At 59.3% G+C, this 23,467-nt stretch overlaps 2 protein-coding genes across 2 annotated transcripts; one reads left to right on the top strand and one right to left on the bottom strand.

Moving 5' to 3' along the window:
• The first annotated feature begins 588 nt into the window (after positions 1-588).
• On the top strand, positions 589-7,155 carry LOC137143957 (uncharacterized). The gene is made up of 5 exons (XM_067534042.1): positions 589-1,216; positions 3,098-3,181; positions 4,592-4,805; positions 5,382-5,588; positions 5,878-7,155. The coding sequence occupies exons 1-5, from the start codon at positions 782-784 to the stop codon at positions 6,093-6,095; spliced, it is 1,158 nt and encodes a 385-aa protein (XP_067390143.1). The 5' UTR covers positions 589-781; the 3' UTR covers positions 6,096-7,155.
• Positions 7,156-7,478: 323 nt separating this feature from the next.
• Positions 7,479-23,116, bottom strand: CLU (clusterin). The gene is made up of 9 exons (XM_067534041.1): positions 23,044-23,116; positions 17,543-17,667; positions 16,122-16,270; positions 15,629-15,799; positions 14,866-15,304; positions 11,503-11,616; positions 10,650-10,876; positions 9,177-9,343; positions 7,479-7,723 (listed from the first exon to the last, which is right to left on the bottom strand). Exons 2-9 carry the CDS (start codon positions 17,625-17,627, stop codon positions 7,717-7,719), a joined length of 1,359 nt encoding a protein of 452 aa, XP_067390142.1. The 5' UTR covers positions 17,628-17,667; positions 23,044-23,116; the 3' UTR covers positions 7,479-7,716.
• Between the last annotated feature and the right edge of the window lie 351 nt (positions 23,117-23,467).

Here is a 23,467-nt window from a genome sequence, read left to right as displayed (position 1 = left end):
TATAATTTTTGTAACTTTCAGCATCAAGCCCTTGATCCACACAGTGTCACCCGCAGAGGGCAGGTCGGCAAATGCTGCACCAGCCTCTGTGTGAGTTGTCAGTGCCAGAACTTGGTCGCAGCAGCTCTGTTTTGGCCAGAAACCAGCCTGTTGGACAGGGATAGCTGGCTCAGTCAAAGGGCGAATTCTTCTGAGGACGACACATTCAAGAAGTGTGTAGGTTGTGCACAGTAAACAGCCCATAGCTTCCCTCTCCATCAGCCGGCTTCCCGGGCTTTGGAACGGGAATTACCATTGCTTCATGCCGTATTTCAGGGCGCCGGGCTGTCCTTGTGTCACCAGCCACTGGAGTCCTCTGGGGCCGAGATGGTGGAGAGCAGATTGGGTTAAACAAGACTTCAAATATCAGCACCTTGGATCAGATCCCAGGCAGAAGGTCCCGGCTCCGACCTCCCACGGACCCCTTGGTCAACTCCGAACTGAATTCGAACCAAGCCCGGCAGACAAGGACAGTTAATGCCCAGCTGGAAAAGCCAGGCCTCCCCGGCCTGCGTCTGCGACTCCCCGCCACAGACCACCCAACATCTCCCCACCGCCTGCCCGGTTTATGAAGAGGAAGGAGGCAACCTCCGGCAATCAGTTCCGCCGGCCTGCCTAGGTTTAGGAGCAGGCAGCCGGCTCGTCTCGGAGTGGAAATCCCCTGTGCGGAGCAGGCTGGGCGGGGCGGAGCTGGTGGGTTGGTCGCTCCCCTGGGCCGCTTTCGCTTTCCCTTTGCAGGGAAATGGCTGAGAGCGAAGCCGGGCTGTTCCCCGTCCTGACAAGCGTGCGAGCCCCGCCGAGCCCGGCCGCAGGAGCCGCCGCAGGGACGACCGGCGACGGCGGGGCCAGCTCCGGGCCGGTGCGCTCCGCCAGCCAGGGCGCACGGGCCGGAACGGCGGAGCGCGACGCCAAGGGCGCACGGGCCGGGCCGGGCAGCTGCGGGGCGGAGCTGCCGGCTCCCCCGGGCTCCGAGTCAGCCAGATCCACCGGCCCCCGCCTAGGAGCCGAGCCGGCCAGCGGGGCAGGGCCCGGCCTGGGAGCGGGGCGCCCCGCGGCGCAGAGGGGAGGCGTTGCCCTGAACCCCGCGGACGGGAGGGGGCCTGCATTGATGGCCTGGTTCGCCTCCTTCATGAGGAAGGCCCCGGGCCTGCCAGGCGGGGACACCCCGATGCCGCAGGTGAGGGGACCCAGCTCACAGACCGCCCCTGGGCCCTGTTCGCGGTTATTATGGGGCTGGGGAGGGGGAGAGAAGGGAAGTGCCCCTGGATAAAGAAGTCCTGGGTACCTGCCAAGGCCCCTGCCTCCCTCCTCTAGAAGGTGTTTACAGTGTGCTCCCATTGGAGCCTGTGACTCACCCGGCTGCTGCGCTCCACCCCAGAGCTAGCTGCATTGCCGGGCTGGGTGGGAAGGAACAGTCAGGGGAGAGAGGTAGCCCAGGGGTGGTTGTTCCTCTACCAGCTGCTCGGAAAGATGCTTTGGAGGAGCAGGGCAGCCCTGGTGTGACAGCCATTGCAACAGCGGCGGGGTGGATCTCCTGTTACTAGAGAGCTGCTGTGTAATGGGTCTGAGCTCAGGGCCAGGAGCCAGGAATAACACTAGACTGTGCGCCCCTCCCCAGTTGACTAGGACTTTAAAAAAATAGCCAAGTTTCAATACTAAGGCCCAGATCCTTGAAGGCATTTAGGGTCCTGCTTTCAGTTGATTTTGATGGAAGGTCGGAGCCTAAGACGCTTTAAGGAGCAGGGTCTAATTCCCTCGACAACCAGGAATCTCAAAGCACCTTCTTTCATCCATTCCAAGGCGTGAAGGGAAGCGTGTGATCATCTGGTCTGACCCCGCGTATAACACAGGCCAGAGGACGCCCCCAAATGATTCCTAGAGCAGAGCTTTTAGAATAACATCCAACCCTGATTTTAAAAATGGTCCGTGTGGGAGAGTCTACCCCGGCCCTTGGTAGATCGTTCCACACCCATCGTTACAAATTCACACCTTATTTCCAGTCTGAGTTTGTCTGGCTTCAACTTCCAGCCGTGGTGGTGGTGTTTGAGCTTTCTCTGCTGGACTGAAAAGCCCGTGATAAAATATTTGTTCCCCAGGTAGGTGCTGATAGCCGGTGATCAAGTCACCCCCTTACATCTCTTTGTTAAACCAAACCCATGGAGCTCGTTGAGTCTGTCACTCTAAGGCAGGTTTTCTCATCCTTTAGTCATTCTCGTGGCTTTTCTCTGACCCCCCCCTCCAGTTTATCAACATCCTTCTTGAATTGTGGGCACCAGAACTGGACCCGGGATTCCAGCAGCAGCCGCACCAGTGCCAAACACAGAAGTAAAATAACCTCCCTGCTCCTACTGGAGATTGCCCTGTTTGTACATCCCAGGATCACATTAGCCCATTTGGCCACAGCATGGCACTGGGAGCTCGTGTTCAGCTGATTATACCACGACCCTCACATCTTTTCCAGTCACTCTTTCCCCCATCCTACGTTCTTTGTTCCCAGCTGTATACATTTACATTAAGCCCTGCTAAAACACATCTTGTTTGCTTGTACCTAGCTTCCCAAGTGACCCAGAGCGCTCTGAATCAGTGACCTGGCTTCTTTGGTATTTATTGCTCCCCCAATTTTTAGGGATTTGAATGTTTAGGGATGTGAATTTATTGAACGCCCCTGGGAGGCCAGGGACGTACCATTGTCCCCTGTTATAGATGGGTAAACTGAGGCAGAAAGAGGGGCTATGACTTGGCCAAAGGCCACCAGTGGTGGATCCAGGATTAGGACCCAGGAGTTCTGATGCCCAGTCCCGTTCCTGAACCAATAGATAGGCTCCCTTCTGACTCACAAAAGTTAGACAGGAAAGTTATATTATGCACACCTCTGTCACCGCAGCCGTGTTGCAGGGCTGGAGGTACGTACGACATATGCCCGAGACTGTTCTGCGGGTTGATTGATCCCTTGATTTGAAGCGATCCCTCGATGTCCCCTGAAACTCAAGTGACGGGAAGGGACAAAGATTGAAACCGGGCATGACCGTCTCTATTGGACTGTCTCTTTGTCTTTGAGTGCGGCGCTCACAGCGACGCGGGAGCAGCGCGAACGGCCCAGGAGATCCGGAGCACAGCAGAGCGGCTGGAGACTCAGCTGCAGGTGAGGCACTTTCTGACTCTTCCGACTCATTGAGACTTTGTGGGCCTGATCCGATCTACACATGCCGGCAAGTCTTAGCGGCAGACCCCCTCCGTATCGGGCAGCGTAGGGCACGCCCAGGGTAAAGCCACACGCTGTCTTTGGGGCTCCATCCGGTGTCCATGTGACACGGATCCAGGGATGAAGAAGAAGAATTAATAAAATACATATATCGTTTATTTCTAATATGGTAGCGCCTCATTGTGCTAGGCGCTGTACAAAACCCAGAACAAAGCGCTTGCGATCGAAGGACCAGATTGCTGGGGGCGCCTGCCATCCCCTTTCTTTCCTCGTCGCTCTTTGACGATTCCCGCTGGTCAGGGGCACTTGCTTTCTCCCACCTCCCTGCATTTGGGATGCTCGGCTGAAGAGACGTTTCTCCATCTCCTACCTTGCCTACGTCTAGGAGCCGTACCACGTTAACTGCCTGGTTTGGTCAGAAAGGTGCAACACCCCTAACGTGGCCACAGTTATGGTTCTTTGCCGATATAACCCTCCCGGGTCAAGAAGGGAAACTGTAGCCTGCAAGGCCAGACGAGATCACTGTGCTCCTCTGGTCTGACCTAGCTGACACAGGCTGCAGGACAGCCCCAGAGGAATTCCTGTTTGAACTAGAGCATTGCTTTTAGAAAAACAGAGACTCGGAGAAATGGCGGACGAGACAGGCCCCTGACAGCTCGTCTGTTCCCGTCCCCTGCACTGCCGCAGGGGTAAGCATTATTTCTAGACCGTCCCTGTCAGGTGGGCAGCTAACTTTGATTTAAAAATCAAGAGGGATGAGCGCTATTGAGATAAAGGCACCTTTGTCCGGGTGTAACTGTGTCCACACCGGGGCTTTGCTCAGCACGACGCAGTAAAACCTCAGCCCGCTAGCCATCATCATTATACTGGTACAAAACCAGTATGAGTACAGGCCTGAGCCAATCCTTTGTCATGCTGGTGCCCCAACTGGCTTCTCTCTGGGTTCGTGCCTCCCAGTTTCCAGAGCTACTTACCTGCCCCTCCCTCCCCCCATTGCCATAGTACCTGCGCACCTCACCGTTTTTGATGTATTTATCCTGCCAACACCCAGCCGTTGGGATGTGCGGTTAGCCACATTGTACAGCTGGGGAAACCGAGGCACAGAGCGACCGAGGCACGGGGAGTCAGGCGCCCAAACAACGTGGAGGATCTGGGCCTGCCTGGGTAACTTGCCCAAGGTCACAAAGCGAGTCAGGGATAGAGCCCAGAAATCCTGGTCCCCAGTCCCACGCTCAGACCATGACATTGCACCGTGTCCCTGGGTTTCCACGTGTCCCTGGCTGGTGCCGGCTCCCTGCACTGGGACGTTGACTGGCACTAAGTACCTGTCATGCTCTCCCCTCCTTGCAGGTGCTGAAAGGCTCCTCGGACCCCCTGACGCTGGAATTCCTCCAGGCCCTCGAAGCGCCCATCAGAATTGCCAGCCGCCTGCTCGCTGAGAACCAGAGGCTCCGGCGGGAGGTGGAGGAACTGAAGGGCAGGTTGGCAGCCCCCCCGCCCCGGGAACAAGCCAGCCCACCCCCAGCTCCCTGGGAATCGTCCTCCTGGGCCACTGGGAGCACAGGTAGGCAGCAGCACGCCCCGTGCGGGCACGTCCCCTGCCTGGGTCAGCGTGGGGGGGAGATGGGGCAGGGCCTGGAATGGGGGAGGCAGAGACTGACACCCAGGCAAGCCAGGAGAGCAGCGGGCTGAAGACGCCACCGTTGATTCGAGCAGCAGCGCTCGACCTCGCTTGGCCTCCGGCACCCAAACCAGCTGAAAAACCCTCCTGCAGCCCATCCCCTCCCTCCCCCCTTGACTCACTTTACCCACAGGCCCGGGGGAGCGAGGGCGCAGGACGGCTTTCTGGCCGGTGCGGGAGCTGCAGATAAAAACGAGGGGGGGGGGGAGGGGCTGGCGCTGCTGGCTGGGGTAGGGGAGGGCCTGTCTCGTGCTGTGAGGTAGAGGGGTGGGGAGGGCCGGTCATAATTCCCCCGCTGCTCCCCAAAAGCAGACCGGTGCTTGGGAGAACAGATGGCTTGATCAGCCGGGGGGGGAAACAGCCAGGCCCCTGCTGCTCCCTCCCCCTGGCTTTTAACGGCGCGGGTTCAGCCGGGCCCCCCGAGGAGACGTGTCTCTAACCAGCCGGCTTCCCGCTCAGCCTTGCTCCTGCAGGTGCGCGTCAGCGGCCGGACGGCCGGCTGCGAGAGGCAGTTCCTGGACCAGGTGGCTCAGCGCCTGGCGGGCCAGGGCCTTTCCCTGCAGGCCGAGGAGTACGAGCCGCACTCCGGCCGCCCGCTGCTGCTTTTCTGCCCCATCGCCTCCCGGGCCGGCACCGACATCAGCAACGCCCTGGAGGGGCTCCCGGGTGAGCGGCCCTTCACCCAGCCAGTTCTCATCCCCCTGCTGCCTCCACGTCCCTTCCAGTCGGTGACCCAGAGCAGGGCCCGTTAAACGGCTGGACCTGGAGCGCCAGCCTGCCATGGGCACTGAACGGGCAGGGCTGAGCCCGCCTGATGTCCCTTAACCCCAGCTCACAGCCCCCCCGACCTCCCCGCAGACACAGCTCTCAATAGTCCTCCAGCCCCCTTCCCCCCCATCACCCCCTGCTTTGCGCTGTGCCCCCTAAGACCTGTTTTCTCTCCCCCCCGGCCCAGCGGCGAGGAAAGCCATCCTGGTCGTGCTGCATCACCAGCTGAACGAGCGGGCCGAGCTCTACGCCAACAGCAGGCGGCAGGTCCGCCACCCTGGCCTGCTGGGCACCGTGGACGGCTGCTTCTCCACCCACTCCGGCTTCTACCCCTGCCAGGCCAACGCGACCGCCGTCGCCTCCGTGGCGACCCTTCTCCAGGAACTGGCCCGGGCCAGCCCCTAGGGCACAGCACCCACCAAAGGCGGCAGGAGCCGGGATGTGGGGTGCTAACACGGGCACCCCCACTGCCCTCGCTGGGCAGGCAGGGGGATGGCAGCAGATGGACTTGAAGAGGTTTCCTTCCTGCCTGGCACAGGGCACCGCCCACCATTGCATGGGCCCGGCCAGCGCTGTAGCATAGTGGGCTGTTACACCCGTGCCTGTCAGGTAGTGTCTGCTTGGTACATGGCCCAGCAGAGAGGAGCAGCGGCCTGGGAGCCAGGAATGCCAGAGCCTGGCCCGGCCTCACTCCGGGGGGGAGAGGTAAATGTCTCCCTTTTCTGTGCCTGGGATGTTCCTTGGCATTAAAGCTGGGCAGATACATCAGCTCCTGCTGTGTTACCTAGGGAGCCCCCTCCCTTTGCTCCAGGCTGTGTCTCCCCCCACAGCTGCCATCAGCTGGCCCCAGCACCCCCGTTACCACTGATCTGTCCCTACCCGCTGCTTCCCCTCCCCGCCGCTGGGGCCTGGCCAGCATGGAAGCGGGTTGGGGGCTGGACCCGGGGGGCAGGTGTCTCACTGGCATGGGGCTCCGGCCTGACTTTGCTTCCTGCCCAGTCAGGGCCAGACTGGCCCCCAGCTGCAGCAGGAGACCAGAGGTGAGGGCTGGGGCGACTCCCCCGTCTCCTGAGGAACACGCTCTGCCCCAGGTGCATCGTTCACACTCCAGCCTGAGCTCGCTGCCAGGAGCCAGGCGGGCCGAGGGCAAGGGCCTGGGAAGGCCAGAGGCCGGGAGCTGCCCCCCCTGCATGGGAATAGTTCTGTGATTTTCCAGGTGGGTGTTGATGGGCCCTGGCTGGAACCAGCCCCTGGAGCTGTTCACAGGGCTGTGGGGAGTCTGCCATCAGAACAGCCGCTGACTAGCTCGACGTGTCCAGAAAGCCCTGGCCGGGGGCTCTCGTAGGCAGCCCTCTGTCCAGTCCCCCCCCCGGTGGGCTGCTGGAGGGCCCCTGAATATGCTACCTCAGGCCTTCTCCTTTGGGCCCCCGGGGGGTGCTGCCCTAGAGGGTGGGGCCCCAGCTGGCCCTACAGCCTAGACTGGAGCGGGGCCAGAAGCTCAGGCCCTGCAGGTTTGTGCTTGTCAGATGCACAGGGCCCAGGCTGGGTTCCTGGCTGCCCCCCCCCAGGGCGTGCTACTCATGGAAGATGAGCTAGCGCGGGGCCAAGAGCAGGAGCTGGCGATGTGAAGGGCTAGATGGATACAGGCACATGGGTTTGAATGCCCCCACCCCCTGTGATTTCCTTCAGACACTACAGGATCCCTGCATCCCCCCCCCCCCCCCCGTGCTGCTGGTGCCTTGTCGCTCTCCCAGGCCCAGCCAATAAACCACACCAGGCCCCCCTGGCTTCTCCGCGTCAGATCTAATTTTATTTCTCCTGGCGGGTCCCTACAAGCCAGCAGCGCAGTGCGGGCAGTACAGTGTGTCACCTACGAGTGCAGACAGTCGGGGCTGCAGGCGGGGCCGGGGGCTCCTCCACAGCGGTAGGGGGTCTATGCAGCATGGAGCCGGGCGGCATGGGAGGCTATGGCTTCTCTCTTCCGCAGCCGAGCGCGAGGGGCGTGCTGGGCGAGGGCGTCCCAGCCCTACTCGCTGTTTGAAGGAAGAGACGTTGCAGGGGGGTCACAGATCAAGCACAGCACAGATCAGCGCTCCCGGGAGCTCCTCCTCCGAGGAACGTTGGCCACCTGCTGCAGGCGCCAGGCTTGGCCCCAGCCCTAGGTTCACGTCCCAGTTCTGCTCCTGGTGCAGCAGGGGAATCAAATGGCCGGGGGAGGTTGGGGAATCTCCAGCGCTGGAGAGTTTTCAGCACAGGTGAGACAAGCGCCTGTTGGGGAGGGTCTAGATCAGTGGCTCCTAACCTGCAGGGTCCTTCACAGGGGCCCTCTGCTCCCCTCCCGCTGGCTGCAGAAGGGAGCCGCTGCCTAGGGACGCAGGTGGAGTGCACGGGGCTACAGGACACGTGCGGTTTCCCTGCTGCAGCCAGGGGGACGGGAAATCAGCAGGGAGGCAGCCTCCTCGCTGAACTGCTTCTGTCTGGCTGCAGTGCGGGTGGGGAGCTGCTGGCAGAGCAGCCAGGACCCCCTCCGCCCCCCATGCTTGAGGAGGGGCAGGTCTCAAAAAAAATCAGTGCCTTCCACCTTCTGCAGGCACCCACCCCGGCTTAGCTGCCAGGCCCGGTGCTGCAGTGCGTGGGGACAGTCAGGCATCTACACGAGGGCTTTGTCTGTGAGCGTGTGACGGACTGTGTGTACAACCGTGACTGTAAAAATGAGCCCAGTAGCATCAAGTGTTTCCCTTAGCGAGGCGGTGATTTGCAGCCCTGGAGGGGGCGTACGTCAGTACGTGGTTTGTGGAGCTGACGGACGGGCGGCCCTGCAGGGTTGCAAAAATGATATTTGTGGCCCTCCAGCCAAAAAGGTTGGGAACCACTGGCCTTCGTCTCCTTGAGTGCGGGGGACTGGATGGATGACAACTCTTGAGGTCCCTTCTTGTCCTACATGTCTATGGGCAAGTCACTGAGTCTGCCTCAGTTTCCCCAGCTGCCAAGTGGAGAATACATCTTCCTACCCCTCATCTTTTGTCTGTCTTGACAGAGTGTGAGCTCTTCAGGGCAGGGATGGTCTTGGTGGGTTTGTGCAGCTGTTACTCACTGGTACCAGGCTGTTTTATATTATTTGATTTATAGTGAGGGGAGGGCACTGGATATGAACAGGGTTTTTTTTGACGGCTGCTGGTCATATTTCTCTGGCTCTTTCCATCCCAAGGTCATTGATGACCTTAACTGGTGCAAACCTCTGCACCCGCCCCTGAAATGCAACTGTGCTCCACTCAGAAACAGCTGCACCTACGACAGGCATGGGAGAAGCAGCAGCTTATAGCTGTTGAGACTGTGGGAAGGATTTTAGAGGGAGAGGCTGGCATTTATTAACGCCTGGCCCTGCTTAGTTTAGAAGCTGTGACAAGCCCAACGTGCTACGGTCTAAGCCAGGCTTCTCTGCTCCCTGCTGGGACCCGATGCGCCGCGGCCAGGGCGGGGACTCACATGGTGCTCTGCTTGTAGCGCTTCAGCGCCTCGTCCGCCACCACCTCCATGAACTTGGGGTCGTCCCAGGGGATCTCGCCTGGCACAGTCAGGGAGAGCGGATCGGAGTCGAAGAGCTGCACGGTCACCTGGGTGTCAGAGTCTTTGGAGGAATCCTTGGAAAGCACCTAGGAGAGACGGGGGAAGGAACCAGTCAGCACAGACAAGGTTTTAGGCATCTGGCACCACTGGACGGGGCCAAATGAACCCCAAGAGAGAGAGAGAGCACGTGGGAGCGCATCTTGGGAAATGGGCCCCCAAGTCCTAGGGGAGGGCAGGGCAGAGGGGAGCAGAGGGTGCATCGCACCAGGGTGAGACACGCAGAACACGCATGGCTCTGCTGGTGCCCCTCACTCTCGACCCACAGCCTCCCCGTGTCTAGTCCAGCCCCAGGCCCCCGCAGCGTGGGTGGGCAGCGGGCGGTTCTCGGTTAGCAGCTGCCCGCTCGCCCCAGGCCTGCCCTTGTACGGCCCCCATCGAAGGGGCGTGTGAAGCGGGCCGGGCAGAGAAGTGCTTCGGTCCTGGAGACAATGGCCTGATTATGCACCTCTGCTTCCTGACCCACTTCGCCTCCTTCCGGCTCGCTCGGGGCCCAGGGAAGCCCACGCTGGCAGCTGAGCCGAGTTCAGGACCCTGTGCCCAGCTGGCCACGCAACGTGGGCTCGACGGGGCGGCTGGGGGACGTGGCGGAGAAAGCCAAGACCAGATGCCGGGATCCCAGCCCGTTGGGCAACAAAAGCTCTGCGCAGCCTCCCGGGAGATGCCCCCGCTGCCCTCCAGGATAACCGCCCCCCCCCCCCTCCCCATCGCCTGCTGCTCTGCACGGACGCAGCCCACCCCTCGGAGCCACCCCGGGAACAAAGAAGAGATCAGCGCCAGCCCATGGCCCCAGAGAAGCCAGGCACGTTAGCGGAAACAAGGCGGGCGCCGCTACCACCACAGGCTGGGGAGGGGGCCGTGGGGAACTCGCCTGTCCTGGCCGCATACAGCCGGACCGAGACGTCTCTTTCCTAAACAGGCTTTGGTGCCTCCTTTGCTCAGCTGGCGCCAGCCAGGCAGCACCTAGCCTCAGGCTGCGCTGGGTGCCAGATGTTGCCCTGTCTTCTCTCCCCACGCAGCCCAGCCCCAGAGATCACCCCCCCCCCCAACTCACTCCGCTCCAGCGCACGCTGCCCCATCCCTTCTCCCCCTGCTCCTCTGGGCAGCCTGTCCCCAGTCCCCTGCTCTGCCCCAGAGCTGGCCCCCTCCTCGCTGCCAGCTGCCCCCAGTCCAGGCTGCTTGCAATGAGCGTCCCGTGCCCAGCCGGCTCTCCATGGACCCAGAAGCAGCCCTCTTTTGGACCACAGGGCTCCGTGGACAGCATGGGAACCAGGGATCTTCACAGCCCCCCCTCCTCGCCCCCCAAGCCGGGCAGGAAGGGCAGCGGCCGCACACCGTGGTGATCTGCAGGTTGCTGCTGCCGTTCCGCGTGAGGTTGGCCAGGCGGGACACCCAGCCGAACTGCTTGTTGAGCTGGTCCAGCAGGCTGGAGGTGTTGAGCATCTCCTCCTGGAAAGTCCTCAGCAGCTGGTCGTACTGGTGGGTGAAGCGCTCGGCCAGCCGCACGGCGTCCTCAAACTGCTCCCGCAGCTGGCCCTGGGCCGGGTCGGTCTGGGAGCAGTCTGGCGGGGGAAAAAGGAGGGCGCGTCACAGACACAAACGGGATGGAGGGGGTGGAAGACGGACTGGCCAGCACCTTGTAAAGCAGAAGGGCTCCCTGCCCATTGGGCTTACAGTGCGTCTAAACCCTGCCCTGTGGAGACGCACCCTCCAGCCCCAAGGGATCAGAGGGGAACTCGGGCTCCATGGCGTGGCCCGCACTCCGTTTCTCCACCGGCAAAGCCAGCCAGCCAGCGCCACCGCTGGTGTTTGGATGTGAGCACCTCTCCCCTGCCCTCGGCCGGCTAACATGGGGTGGGGAGGTAAAACGGTTGCCCGGGGGAGACTGAGATCTTGGCGCTGTACTGAAAACCTAAGAGATTCTGCACCAAAACAGACCTCTGAGAACATGGGAGGAGAAAGGGGTGCATGCAACACTACCCTCTGCTGGGAGAAGGGGGATTCACATCTAGAGACAGGTTCATTTGTTTCCCCCAAGAGGGTGAGAAGCCCCAGTGCTGGTGAAAGGTGCTCAGCGGCCAAGATGGAGCTAAAGGACACAGGATCTACACCTCCCTGTGGCAGGCGTTTATATATGAAGCTACAGGCCGTTACGAGGCACTGGTTACACCATGTCTTCCTCGCTCACCGACGGAGAGAATTTCCTGGCATTTATCGCACTTGTCCTTCATCTTCAGGCAGCCAGCGGAATTGCGGCGGATTTCCCGGCACACCATGCGGTCATCGCTGGAGTTGCGAGTCTCTAAAAGAGGGGAGGGAAGACGCACTGGAGAAGTACAGCTTTACATCTCAGCACTGGCAGAAACCACCAGACCCAGCGCCAGGTGCACCAGCCCTTGGGCACCGCACCCCCGTGCGTTCGTACAGCACCTTGCACGCCAATGCTCTTTACAAAATACTAGTCGCGCCAACAGGAACGCCTTCCCAGCCCACTGAAATGCAGCTATTTCTGGGCTGGAGAGTGGCACCCGTTTCACAGAGCACAGCAACACTGCACAACGGCTCCAGATGGGAAACAAAAGAATACTGCAGCCGTTCAGAACCAGGCAAATCATTTAGGGAGGCAGGATGCAATTAACCAGACCCCGAAGTCTTAATTAAGATCTGACAGCCGCAGAAGAATGTGAGGTTAGAGGGATAACAGGACAGACTATTAAGTCCAGCAAACGATTCAAGAGCTGGTGGAATTACCTACTTAGGAGGGGTAAATAAACTTAGAACTGCTGTTGCTATAATTCCCTGGCTCGGACATTTATTTATTCTACAAGAGAGCTTGCAAATGCTCCCGTGATGGCTTTCAAGCCACGCCGGGTTTAGGCCATACATCACTGCGTGGCTGCTGGAGGGAAGGCATAATACCGCTGGAATTATTTTTATAGCACCTTCCAGACTCTTCATACATTCAATTAATCCAGTCACGCCCACCCCAGGGAGGGAGGCGAGCAGGCCAGCAGGGCTCTTTATTGGACAAAAATCAGAGCTGCCCATCTGTGTGTCATAGGCCTTGTACTGCTAGAAGCCCATGGAGAGTCCCCTTTAGCTCAAGTGGCCAGAGCCGGTGCTTTTGTCTGGAGCAGGAGGTGCTGGGCTCCAGCTTTGCTGCAAAGTTCTCAGTGGCCACAGAGTGCAGCCCAGAGACAATCAGGGAGCCCCAGGCATCCACGGGTTTGTCAGCATTGGACCCATTTTGTGGCAAGGGAACTCGAGGCAGAGACGTAAAGTGCCTCGCCCAGCACTGGAGCAGACGCCAGCCTTCACCAGCTCACCCCCCGTGCTCTGATCATGAGGGCAGGCCACGGGCACGGAATCACGGGGCATCTTGGTGGTTCTCCCAAGTGGCAGGCAGGGCTTTGAATGAGCAGGAAGCAAACCGGTGCCCTTCTGCAGCAGCCTGCTCGGCCCCCGGGAGAGCCACTGCCTGGCAAGATAAAACCAGGGATTAGAGTGAGGGAGGGGGAAAAAGACGACTCCCCCGCCTTTGCTAACAGCAGATGGGCACGAACTTGGATGCTGCAGCTTGCCGTGCCGTTTCCATCTGCTTGAACCACTGCTGAAAATAAAATAGGATCATAACCCTGGGAGGGAAATGGGGGGAGAAGCCAGGCTCCCTCACTCCGGGAACTGCAGCTGGGTGGAAACTGGAAATTCCAGGATTTCAAAATGTTTTGATTTTGTTCCAACCCAAGATGAAAAACAAAAAGAATTTTTTTTTCCTCCAAAAAGGTTCCCCTGGTGATGGAATTTTCCCAGAGGAAATTTGTCTGCGGTCGGTTCAGTCTCTTTGGGTGATTATAAAAAAAAAAAAAAAAAAAAAAAAAAAATCAAATTTCAAAGTCCAAAATGTCCTAATCCGAAAGCGCCAGGATGGAACGTTTTGTCCGACTGTAGCAAAACCCTTCCCCTGATCACCGCCCTCCCTCCCCGACAGATTTTAAACAAATGTTTCACTGAAATCAATATGGAAAGTGTTTCCGGTTTTGCTGAACCCAAACATTTGGTTGGAAAAATTCCCCACCAGTTCTGCCTGGCACTCTGCTGCAGTGACTAGCTGTGGGGCCGGCTATGCAAACCTGGGAGTTAGCTCTCCAGGACTGAGGCCTTGTCAGCAGGGCAAAGGGGGAAGAGAACACCGCAGGTTCTAACACCAGAAGGAAATGCCGCGATCATCTACTCCAGCCTCCTGCATAAACACAGGCCACAGGATTTCCCCGAGTTAGTTCCAGTCTGAACTAGAACAGATCATTTTAGAGAAACATCCTATCGATTTAAAAATGGCCAGCGATGGAGAATCTACCCAGTTTCTAAATAAGTTTTCTTGCCAGCAAGTTACAGAAGGATGGGTTGGATGAATGGGTTGGATAGCTGATCCATTTTGGCTAAATCAGAGCTGGCTAGATCAGACTCACCAGGTAGTGATCAATGGCTTGATGTCTAGTTGGCAGCTGGTCATAAGCAGAGTGCCCCAGGGGTCGGTGCTAAGCCCTGTTTTGTTCAACATCTTCATTAATGATCTGGAGGATGGGGTGGATTGCACTAAGCTGGGGGAGTGGTAGATACCCTGGAGGGTAGGGATAGGATACAGAGTGACCTAGACAAATTGGAGGATTGGGCCAAAAAATCTGATGAGGTTCAACAAGGACAAGTGCAGAGTCCTGCACCTAGGACGGAAGAATCCCATGCACAGCTATAGACTGGGGCCCGACGAGCTGGGCAGCAGTTCTGCAGAAAAGGACCTGGGGATTACAGTGGACAAGAAGCTGGATATGAGTCAGCAGTGTGCTCTGGTTGTCAAGAAGGCTAATAGCATATTGGGCTGCATTAGGAGGAGCATTGCCAGCAGATGGAGGGAAGTGATCATTCCCCTCTATTTGGCATTGGTGAGGCCACATCTGGAGTACTGTGTCCAGTTTTGGGCCCCCACTACAGGAATGTGGACAAACTGGAGACTCCAGAGGAGGGCAACGAAAATGCTGAGGGGGCTGGAACACAAGACTTCTGAGGAGAGGCTGAGAGAACTGGGCTTGTTTAGTCTGCAGAAGAGAAGAATGAGGGGGGATTTGATAGCAGCCTTTAACTACCTGAAAGGGGGTTTTGGGGAGGATGGAGCTAGGCTGTTCTCGGTGGTGGCAGATGACAGAACAAGGAGCAACGGTCCCAAGTTGCAGTGGGGGAGGTCTAGGTTGGACATTAGGAAAAGCTTTCCCCTAGGCGGGTGGTGAAGCACTGGAATGGGTTACCTAGGGAGGTGGTGGAATCTCCATCCTCAGAGGTTTATAGAGTGAAGCTTGACCCAGCCCTGGCTGGGATGGTTTAGTTGGGTTGGTCCTGCTGTGAGCAGGGGTGGGACGAGATGCCTCCTGAGGTCCCTGCCAACCCTCCTCCTCCAGGAGTCTATGACGAGCATGTGCCTGCAAGGAGGGCGCTGGCTCTGCTCATTGCCACCCGCCAGCCCTGTGGGATCTGCCCCGAGAGGCCCTTGAATATCCCCCACCTGTGGTGAACCCTCCCGGCAGGGAGTCCTGGCTGCTTTCGAACCACTGGCCGTTCCGCTCCATGGCCTTCTGGGCTCCCTCGAACATGCGCTGGGACATCTCGAAGAGCGGCTGGAAGAGGTGGTGGAAGCTGTGCTGGTGGTGGGGCGTCTCCCGGACCACCCTGGCACTGGAGAAGGGGAAGCGGAAGCGGAAGGGGGCGTGCATGGCCCCACGGCGGCCCGCCAGGAAGGGCGAGCGGAAGAATGGGGACATGTGGCCGTAGGCCTGGGTGCTCTCTTGGAAGAGGTCGTCCACGCTGCCCTCCATCAGGCCGTAGCGCTCCTCCAGGTCGTCCAGCCAGCGGCCCTGCTGCTGGTCCTCCTCCAGCAGGGAGTCGATGCGCTCGCCGTCCACCCAGATGGAGAAGGGGGAGGAGTGGTTCAGGAACTCCTCCAGCTAGCAGGGCAAGACAGGGGCAGGGCGGCGTGAGGTGGGCAGAGACTCCACAGCCCCACCCGCCCCACGCAGAGCTCGGGCAGCCGCTGCTGCATCGCAGGGAGACCAGCTCCCAGCTGGCCTCTGCTGGGCCCAGTCGGTGACGGCTACAGACCGCAAGGGCTGCCCCACAGGGGGACGTGCGCTGCAAACCCATGTCCCGCATGCAAGGCGTCTCCCGTACAAGCCCTGCTGATGCTTCGCGCAGCCCCAGCCCCTGGCAGAAAGAGGTCCCGGCTCTCCTGCTTGTGGGAGAGAGGGACCCAGATAAACCGCTCCGCTCACCTGCCGGCCAACCAGCCCCGAGCCGCTCCGGCAGGTCTTGGAGTAGAAGCGCATGCAGGTCTGCTTCAGGCACGGCTTGCACTGCTCCCACAGGGTCAGCATGGTCTCGTTGCACACCTCCGGCTTCTCGGTCAGCTGCTTCTCCGTCTCCTTGGCTAGCCGCATGGCTTGCTGAAAGCCAAGGCATGGAAACCAGAGGCGTGAAGGGCCAAGCAGCTCACGGGGACCCTCCCTTCGCTCAAGAGGCAGGAGAATCGGAGGCCTGGCCCCCCCACCCTTGCCAGGACGCTGCTGGCGGCTAGCCCAGGAAGCCTCAGGGGGGCTGTGGATTGGTTAGAAATTATCCCCCACCAGAGAACGTAGGCAGAGAGGAGAAGGGACACTTCCAAGGGAGCCAGGAGTGGGTCTCAGGCAGGGCAGTGAATGCGCACGGACGTTCTCCCATTGCTTCCCCCACCCAAGCTCCGGCCACTGGGTCCTGCCATTCTCTCACCTCTTTCTTCTTCTTGGTCTCCTCCAGCGTGGTCAGGATCTCCTGGTGGTCTTTGCTGGTTTTGTCCATGAGGCTCTTCATCTGCTTCACCCCGTTGATGGCGTTCTCGATCTCGGTGTCTATGTATTTGTTCCCGGCAGCGGACAGTTCTGGGGGTTGGGGGTGGGTGAGAAGAAGTTCATTGCCTGGGGAGACCTATTCTACGATGGCCACCCAGACTCTGCGAACACCCTCTTCCACACCCACCCGCGTGGGTCTCCAAAGCTTGTTTGCAGAAGAGAGGGTCCAAAAACAAAAAACTCCATCGAACGCAGCACAGAATTCAGCTGAAATCTCACACCAACTTCTTATTCGCCCAGCTCGGCTCTCAGGCCTTTGAGGCCTGAACCTGGCTAAGCTTTGGACTGGCCATCGAGCCGCAAGGAGGTAGCCGACAACTGAACTTGGATGCCAAAGATCTAGAGTAAAGACTGAGCCGACCCAGCCCTCCGAAACCATTCCTGTCCCCGAGCCGCAGCAGCCTGCTCTCCGGTCTGCTATGTGGGGACGCGATTTGGGGCAGGGCCCTGCCCAGCAAACCCTGACGAGCTGATTTTTGTGCAGCCTCACTGGACGGGGAGCTGCGGGAGAAACGAGCTCGGTGCCAGCTCCTCCATGACCCTGCGGATGGCAGGGGGTTTGCTGCACGCCTGCACGTGGGAGGAGGATCCGGCCATGCTGCTGCTACCAGCAGGGCAGATAACAAGAGGGAGCTGCCGACTCCCACACACCCCATCTGAGTGTGAGCCCAGCTGTTCCCACTGGCAGGGGATCCAGGTGAAGTTGGTTTAGCTGGCCCCAGATCCAGATTCCCCAGGGCTGGAGTCCTGGCCTCCAAGGTTTTGGTTTCATAGATTCCAAAGCCAGAAGGGGCCATTGTGACCCCCTGTATCGCACAGACCAGAGACCTGCCCCTCAGCAATTCCTGGAGCAGATTCCTTCCGGCTCCTCTGCTGTCCCAGCCCCCCAGCTCCGCGCCCACAAACACTCATGCGTGCACACTCCCGCCCTGCTTGGCTGCCCAGATCCCGGCCCATAACCCATTCCCCTTCTCCCGTGGGGGACCTGGGGGCATGGAGGAGCATTTGCTGGGATGCCGGGGACGGGCAGCGATGCCAGGCGGCTCGGGCCAGCCCCCACATGTCCCGTTTTCAGTGTAGGGAAATCTGGTCACCGTGGCCCATCTGTGCAGGGGAAGAGGTCTGCGGTGTGCATCAGACAAACCGATCACTGCCATAGCCCGCCTGGCCCCTACAGCCAAGTCTGATGCAGCCAGCGGTGCTGTGCGTCCTGTCTTATTACAGATGTGCCAATCACACCAGCCCCAGCCAGCCGGGGAGCTGCCACCCCAGCGTGTGGAGCCTCACTGGCGCGCCACTTACGTTGAAGTTCATTGGGAGGAACCAGGGCCTGGCCTGTCTCCCAGGAGAGCAAGGCCCCCAGGAGCGAAAGCAGCAGCGGCGTCATCTTCCTGTCCCTCCAGCGAATTCCAGGGTCGTGCGCACACCTGAAAGACAGGGACGAGAAATAAGGCAGGGTCCCCCCCCACCGGACGAAGGCAGGTTGTGACAATGGGGCCTGCTCAACGGCGAGCTCAAGCGGTGAGACGTATGTAAAAGTTCGTAGGACGTCACAACAAGCGTGGCCGGGAAAAGATCTGACGGGGGAGCCAGACCGCCCGAATTCATCTACACAAGAAGGCCGAGTTGATATGATTCAAGGACGGTGTTGAAATGATGCTGGTTAAACAGGAGCTGCAGAGCCAGAAATCAACACGTCCGAGATTAGGCCGAATCTGTGGACAACATGAGGAGGGGACGGGCTATTCCACCCGTCACTCGCTTTCGAGGTCCTTAAAATATGGGGAAAGTGCAAAAGAACAAGAAAAAGAAGAACCAATGAAAAGAAGAGAGGCTATTAAAAGCAAGCTTCCTTCTCACGGCTGCCACCCCACACCTTTCCCTGGGCCCCTGGGCCGCCTTCATCCTCATCCTGAGAGAGCATAGCCCAGAGGAGATCACCAACTCTGCCAGCTCCGGCTGAATCCCAGCCACCGCCTGCGATTGGAATTATAACCATCTTTGATACCGTCTCCGAGACTGCCACGGAACGGGAGTTTTTCCCTTTAAAAACTGCCTCCAGCTAAAGGCAACAAGGAACGTTGTCCAAATGAAAGCCTTACCTCAATACTTTACACTTCAAATGCTTTCACTGTTTTTCCTTCTTTTCTAGATCTTTAATAGAATATTTAAAAAAGGATTTCCCTGGCGTGTTTGCCATGGTACAAGCCGGCTGAGGTCTCTGCGTATCAAAGCCTTCTTTAACACCGTTTAATGTTGCACAGCGACTAGTTACGCTGATGCGTTAGCCCATATATTGCATCTAAGTTAACAGCTCCAGCCCCGATGCCCTCTGCAGTGTGTGGGGGTGGGGGAAAATGCATTCAAAATACGGAGCTAAAAATGGTCTGGGATTTAACAAGAGAGCCCATCTCCGCCAGCCTGACCAGAAGAACCAAGCTCTAACTTCGGCTCTGACACAGACTCCCTCTGTGGCCTCGGGCATGTCACTTATCCCCACACTATAGTGAAAGGCAGAGAGGTGACCTCGCACAGGTGTTTGGGAAGCACTAGGAATGCATCAAGCCTTTCCTAAGTGCTATGTATTACAGCAGCCAGTTTATCCCTCGAACACCATAGCTACGCCCAGCATTGATCCTGGCTAGGTGCATGTATGGAAATGCTCGTGTAATCCACCCAGCCAGTGTCCCATCTGCCTCCAGAGAGAGGATAAGAGCCTACTACTGCTACCAGTTAATGGAGTTACTCCTTTAGCTCAAGGCCCATGGTCTTTGTGCTGAAGGTCCCAGGTTCTAGCCTGCTGATGGACCCTTTGGCGAGAGATTTTTATATCAGCAAGCTGGAAAATTTGGATCTAGGTTCTGAGCGTGCGAGGTTCTGGGGTGTTTGGATCCAGCTCCCTCTCTAGCTATATCCCAGCGACACTGGAGACTTACTGGGGTGGGTGTCCGGACCGGGGACACTGAGCAATGCTTGGCAGGGGGATTGTTCTATGCTCAGGGGAGGCAGCTCTTTGGCCAGAGGCGGAGTGGGGTCCGCACCCCAGATTTGAGTGAACCCCCAGGTCTCCCAGCAAGAGGATTGCCGAAACGAGGCCTGAACAGCGTCAGCTCGGACCACAAGCCCGGCGGGCTGCAGCCCAGAAGGAGTGAGGCATAGCAAAGCTTTGCCTCTAGAACCAAAACAAAAAAACCACAAGAGACAAAATGAGCCGTGACTCACTCTAGTGCCTGCAGGGGTGTCTGCCTATTTATGCGTGCACACGGCCCCCGGCGGTCCCTGCCGCGACCCAAATACCCACGTGTGTCTGGCCAGGGGGGACGCTACTGCAGCCCGGCACTCAGTCCGGGAGCGGGTGCCAAGACAGAGTTCTGGGCATGTCGTCTCGATTGCGCAGTGATCAGAGGATCTTACATCAGAGCCCCCAAGCCACGCGGCGAGCAGCTGGGGGTGGGGGGGGGCTCTTTCCCGACAGGGCTGGTGACACCGTCCAGCTGGCAGGGACTGGGGGGAGTTTGGGGCCAGGCCACCTCAGTCAAATCCTGATAGAAGCCAGAGATTAAAGTAGGAGAAAAGCTGCCGTCTCCGGTCGCTACGGCTGCGTGTGACTCTGGCTCACAACTTCGCTTACCCATCATCCGGCTGGATCGCAAAGCAACAAGCCCCGGGCGCATAAAAGGTCACTGGAGCCCTCGAGCCTGAGCAAAAGAGTGTCCCCCTGCTTGCTTTCCAGCCAAGCAAGAGAACACGAAGTGTTTTCCTCCCCAGGGGAGAGCCGAGCTCTTCTGTTTGTTCGAGCCAGACGCCGGAAAGGTTTGCCTTAGACCCTGGCGACCAGCGGGGGCAAGTGCTTCAGAAACACAGGGAGGGTGGAAGCCATTAGCAGAAATAACACGCATGATCAGCCCCTCTAATCAGCAGATCTCCAAGGTGGGCTGGCATCACGAGCCCTGTGCTGCAGCCGGGGAAACTGAGGCACAGAGCGATGCTGGCCACGCTGCAGGTGGAGAGCTGTTCCAGAGGACAGGTCTACTGCGTCACAACTCAGGGCCGCTCAGTGGCTCTCGACTTTGCATTTCACGGCATTCATGTTGCCTCCCTGAGCTTTCCTTTCAGCAGGGGATGCTCTGCATGAAGCCTCTGGCAGACAGGGGATGTTGTTACAGGGGACGGGGCAGGGCCGTCACTGGGGATTTTCCCCATCTGGAGACAGCAGCAATCAAAGCAGAGTCAAGTGACATTCTGCAGGGGCGGCCCAGCATTGTCGCACTGGGGGGGATGGGGCGGGGGGGCAGCCAGACAGGTTTGAGCTCAGCTCTGCAGTGGGGCTGGACCCAGCCCAAGCAAATGATGCCAAAGTGATAACAAGAGGCTAAATGACCTTGCTCGAGATACTGGATCCCTCAGGCCAGAGGCAGGGGGGATTGATCGGAGCTGGCGCAGACGGGAGCGGAGCAGTTGGACAACAAGGGTGGGGAGGGAGAAGCAGGGCCCACACGTGGGGGGGGGGGAAGGGTACACTTTATCGGGGTGCCCCGAGGCCCCGGGGGTGGGGCAGGCCAGGCCGCAACCCCCCATTATGTGTGTGGGAGGAACCCGTGTTACAAGTTTGTACTGGGCCTGACAAAATGCTGCGTGGGCCCTGGGGAGAGGGGAGCGTAGGAGTCGGGGTGGGGGAGGAAGGGGACCTGGAAAGCAGCAGCTCTGCCAGGGAGCGGGGACTGGGCAGGAGGACCAGGAAGGAAGCACAAAGCAAGCCAGAGAGATCAGAGCTCGTCCCGCACGATGGGCTCCGGGGTTAGTCAGAGCGGCTGGAGAGTTTGTGGAAGGCAGAGGAATGAAGCTACCCCCCTATTCCAGCCCTGGGCAGCTCTGGAGATGCCCCTCAATTCTGACCCACAGCTCCCTACTCCTCCAGGCCCGGCCTTCCCACACACGGTTCAGCTGTTGCCTCCTGCACCCTGACCTGCAGCCCCCCGGCTATTCTAGTCCTGGGCAAAACAGAGACCAACGCTGGTGCTGGTGCTGGTGCTGGTGCTGGTGCTGGTGCTGGTGCTGGTGCTGGTGCTGGTGCTGGTGCTGGTGCTGGCTGTTCTCATGTGAACGTGTCAAACAGCCGTTCATGAGACCGGAGACTCATCTCGCTTGTGAGCGAAGCCAGGCGCGCGACCTGACTGCAGCCCTGGGCGTTACCCCGGCGTCCGTGGGTCCCACACAAACATCTTCCAAACGGCTTAGGAGGGGGAACAATCTGCCTCGTGGCGTCCCCCTCCCAACAGGGTGATGCCTTCAAGGACAGCTGCCTCGCTGTGCAGTGTTGTGGTTAGGAGCGTTTCGCCTTTACCCTGAATTCCCCCACACACCCCCACTCAGCACAGGCTTCCCGCAACAGGCGCTGCTACGAAATTGCTTATGTTTTGTTCAACGTTTCCATCAAAACACCCATAACATCCCCCCCACAGCACTGCAGGTATCCCCCGCCCCCTTCCAGAGCACTGGGCAACTAGCCGGGTGCATTCCCTCCCCCTTCGCCCCCCCCCCCAGCATTGCTCAACGGGTGAGGTGCATTGTGGCTAATTTCCCAAGGTTTAAATGTCATGACTCAGCCCCAAGAGATTGGTTTGAAACAAAGAGGACCTGGAGATTAAAAAAACCCAAACAAACAAAAGCTGGATTATTTTGATTGGCCTCCCGGGCCGAGAGCTGCATGTTGACTTTTTCTTCAGGAAAGCCAGGCTGTTACTTACGGGGGTTTTGAAAGAAAACATCCACTGTCACAAGGCCGCCAATAAAATAATCAGCAGCAGCAGCAGCAAGACCGTTTCCCCCACAGCCCTGCACAAGTGCATACTGGTTCTTTTCACCACCCTTGGAAGCATCTACCATTGGCCACTGCCGGAGGCAAGTTCCCAGGTTTAACAGGCCGATGGTCCGATCAGGAGAGCCAACCCAATGCTAAGCTCCACGAACTGCATCACTCTTTGACAGTCAGGTCTTCTCTCCCGTGCACTGTTTATTTGCTCCCTGATGCAAAGTGCATGAGCAACCTCACGTCCATCTCACTTTTATGACAGTGAAAAAGCTAGGCATGACGCGTCCCTGGGGCTCGTAGCTCAGTACAACACCCCCAAGAGCAGCCCGTTCTCACACCAGGCCCTATACGGAGGAAATCCCTCCTGAGCGCAGTTGGGGAGCCCTGAAGCATGAGGATGGAGAAAGATTAAAACTATTCTCCTGGGTTATAGAACTGCAGGGAAGGGGGAAACTCAGGGGATGCTGCAGGGAGCTACCTGCAAGGAGGCCATTGGGGGCAGTTAAACCTACCTCACCTCGCCGCAGGAAGCAAGGCATAAGCCTGGTTACACCCACCAACCTGTCAGAGAAAGCCCCCGGCTCTGGTGTGCGGGTCCTTGTCCCAGGCAGGGAGCTGAGCTGGGGGCAGTAAGCAGCTCCCTCTTGCCCTAGAGATTGAGCCACAGATCCGCCCCCCCCCCGCCCAGGATAGACAGACAGACAGACAGGGACCCAGCCCGTCTGTCTCCCCTCCCTCACAGCCCCCCCGACGCCCTTCTCTAGCGGGGCCTCCAGCCCCAGCATCGTGCCCTCAGGGAGCCCGCCCCGCACCCCGGTAGGGCGCAGACCCTCCCCCGGCTGGGCGCATTCCCAGCTGCAGGCGCTCCGCGGAGCGGAGCTGGTGCAACCAAAGGGGGGGGGTGTCAAACAAGCCCCCTCCCCATTGCAATCCAGGTCCGGCCCTCAAGGGGAAGCAGAAGCCCCGGCGCAGCAGTGCGGGGTTTGCTCACCTCTGCGGCTCCCCTCTGCTCTGCTCTGCTCTGCTCTGCGCAACCAGCCGCAGCCGGGACTGCAGGGCCGGGCCCCGCATTTATACCCCCCGCCCCCGCAGCCGGCTCGCCCGCCCCCGAGCCACGCCCGCCCGCAGAACGGCCGGGGAAGGGGCCGGCGAGCGAGCTGCGCCTCGGCGCGGCGGTAGCCAGTGGGCGCCCGTGCACCGTGCACGGCCGGAGCCAGGGGCAGCCGCAGGCCCAGGGGCTCCGGGGGTGCAGAGGGCCGCCGGGCCGAGGCTGCGGTGAAGGGCGCACCCCTGCCCCCCCCGCCCCATTGCGCTCCTCTCAGGGTCCCACCAAAGCCCGGGCCCTGGCCAGCGCCGAGCGCTGCTCCAGCCATCAGCTGCCTTGGCCAGCCCTGCCCAGCCGGGGCCACTCGGCC

This window comes from Emydura macquarii, unplaced genomic scaffold (genome assembly GCF_026122565.2).
Source record: "Emydura macquarii macquarii isolate MOO-44397 ecotype Brisbane River unplaced genomic scaffold, CSIRO-AGI_Emac_v2 contig_3372, whole genome shotgun sequence".
In the NCBI taxonomy this organism is placed as follows: domain Eukaryota; kingdom Metazoa; phylum Chordata; order Testudines; family Chelidae; genus Emydura; species Emydura macquarii.
This window is presented reverse-complemented; position numbering and strand designations above follow the sequence as displayed.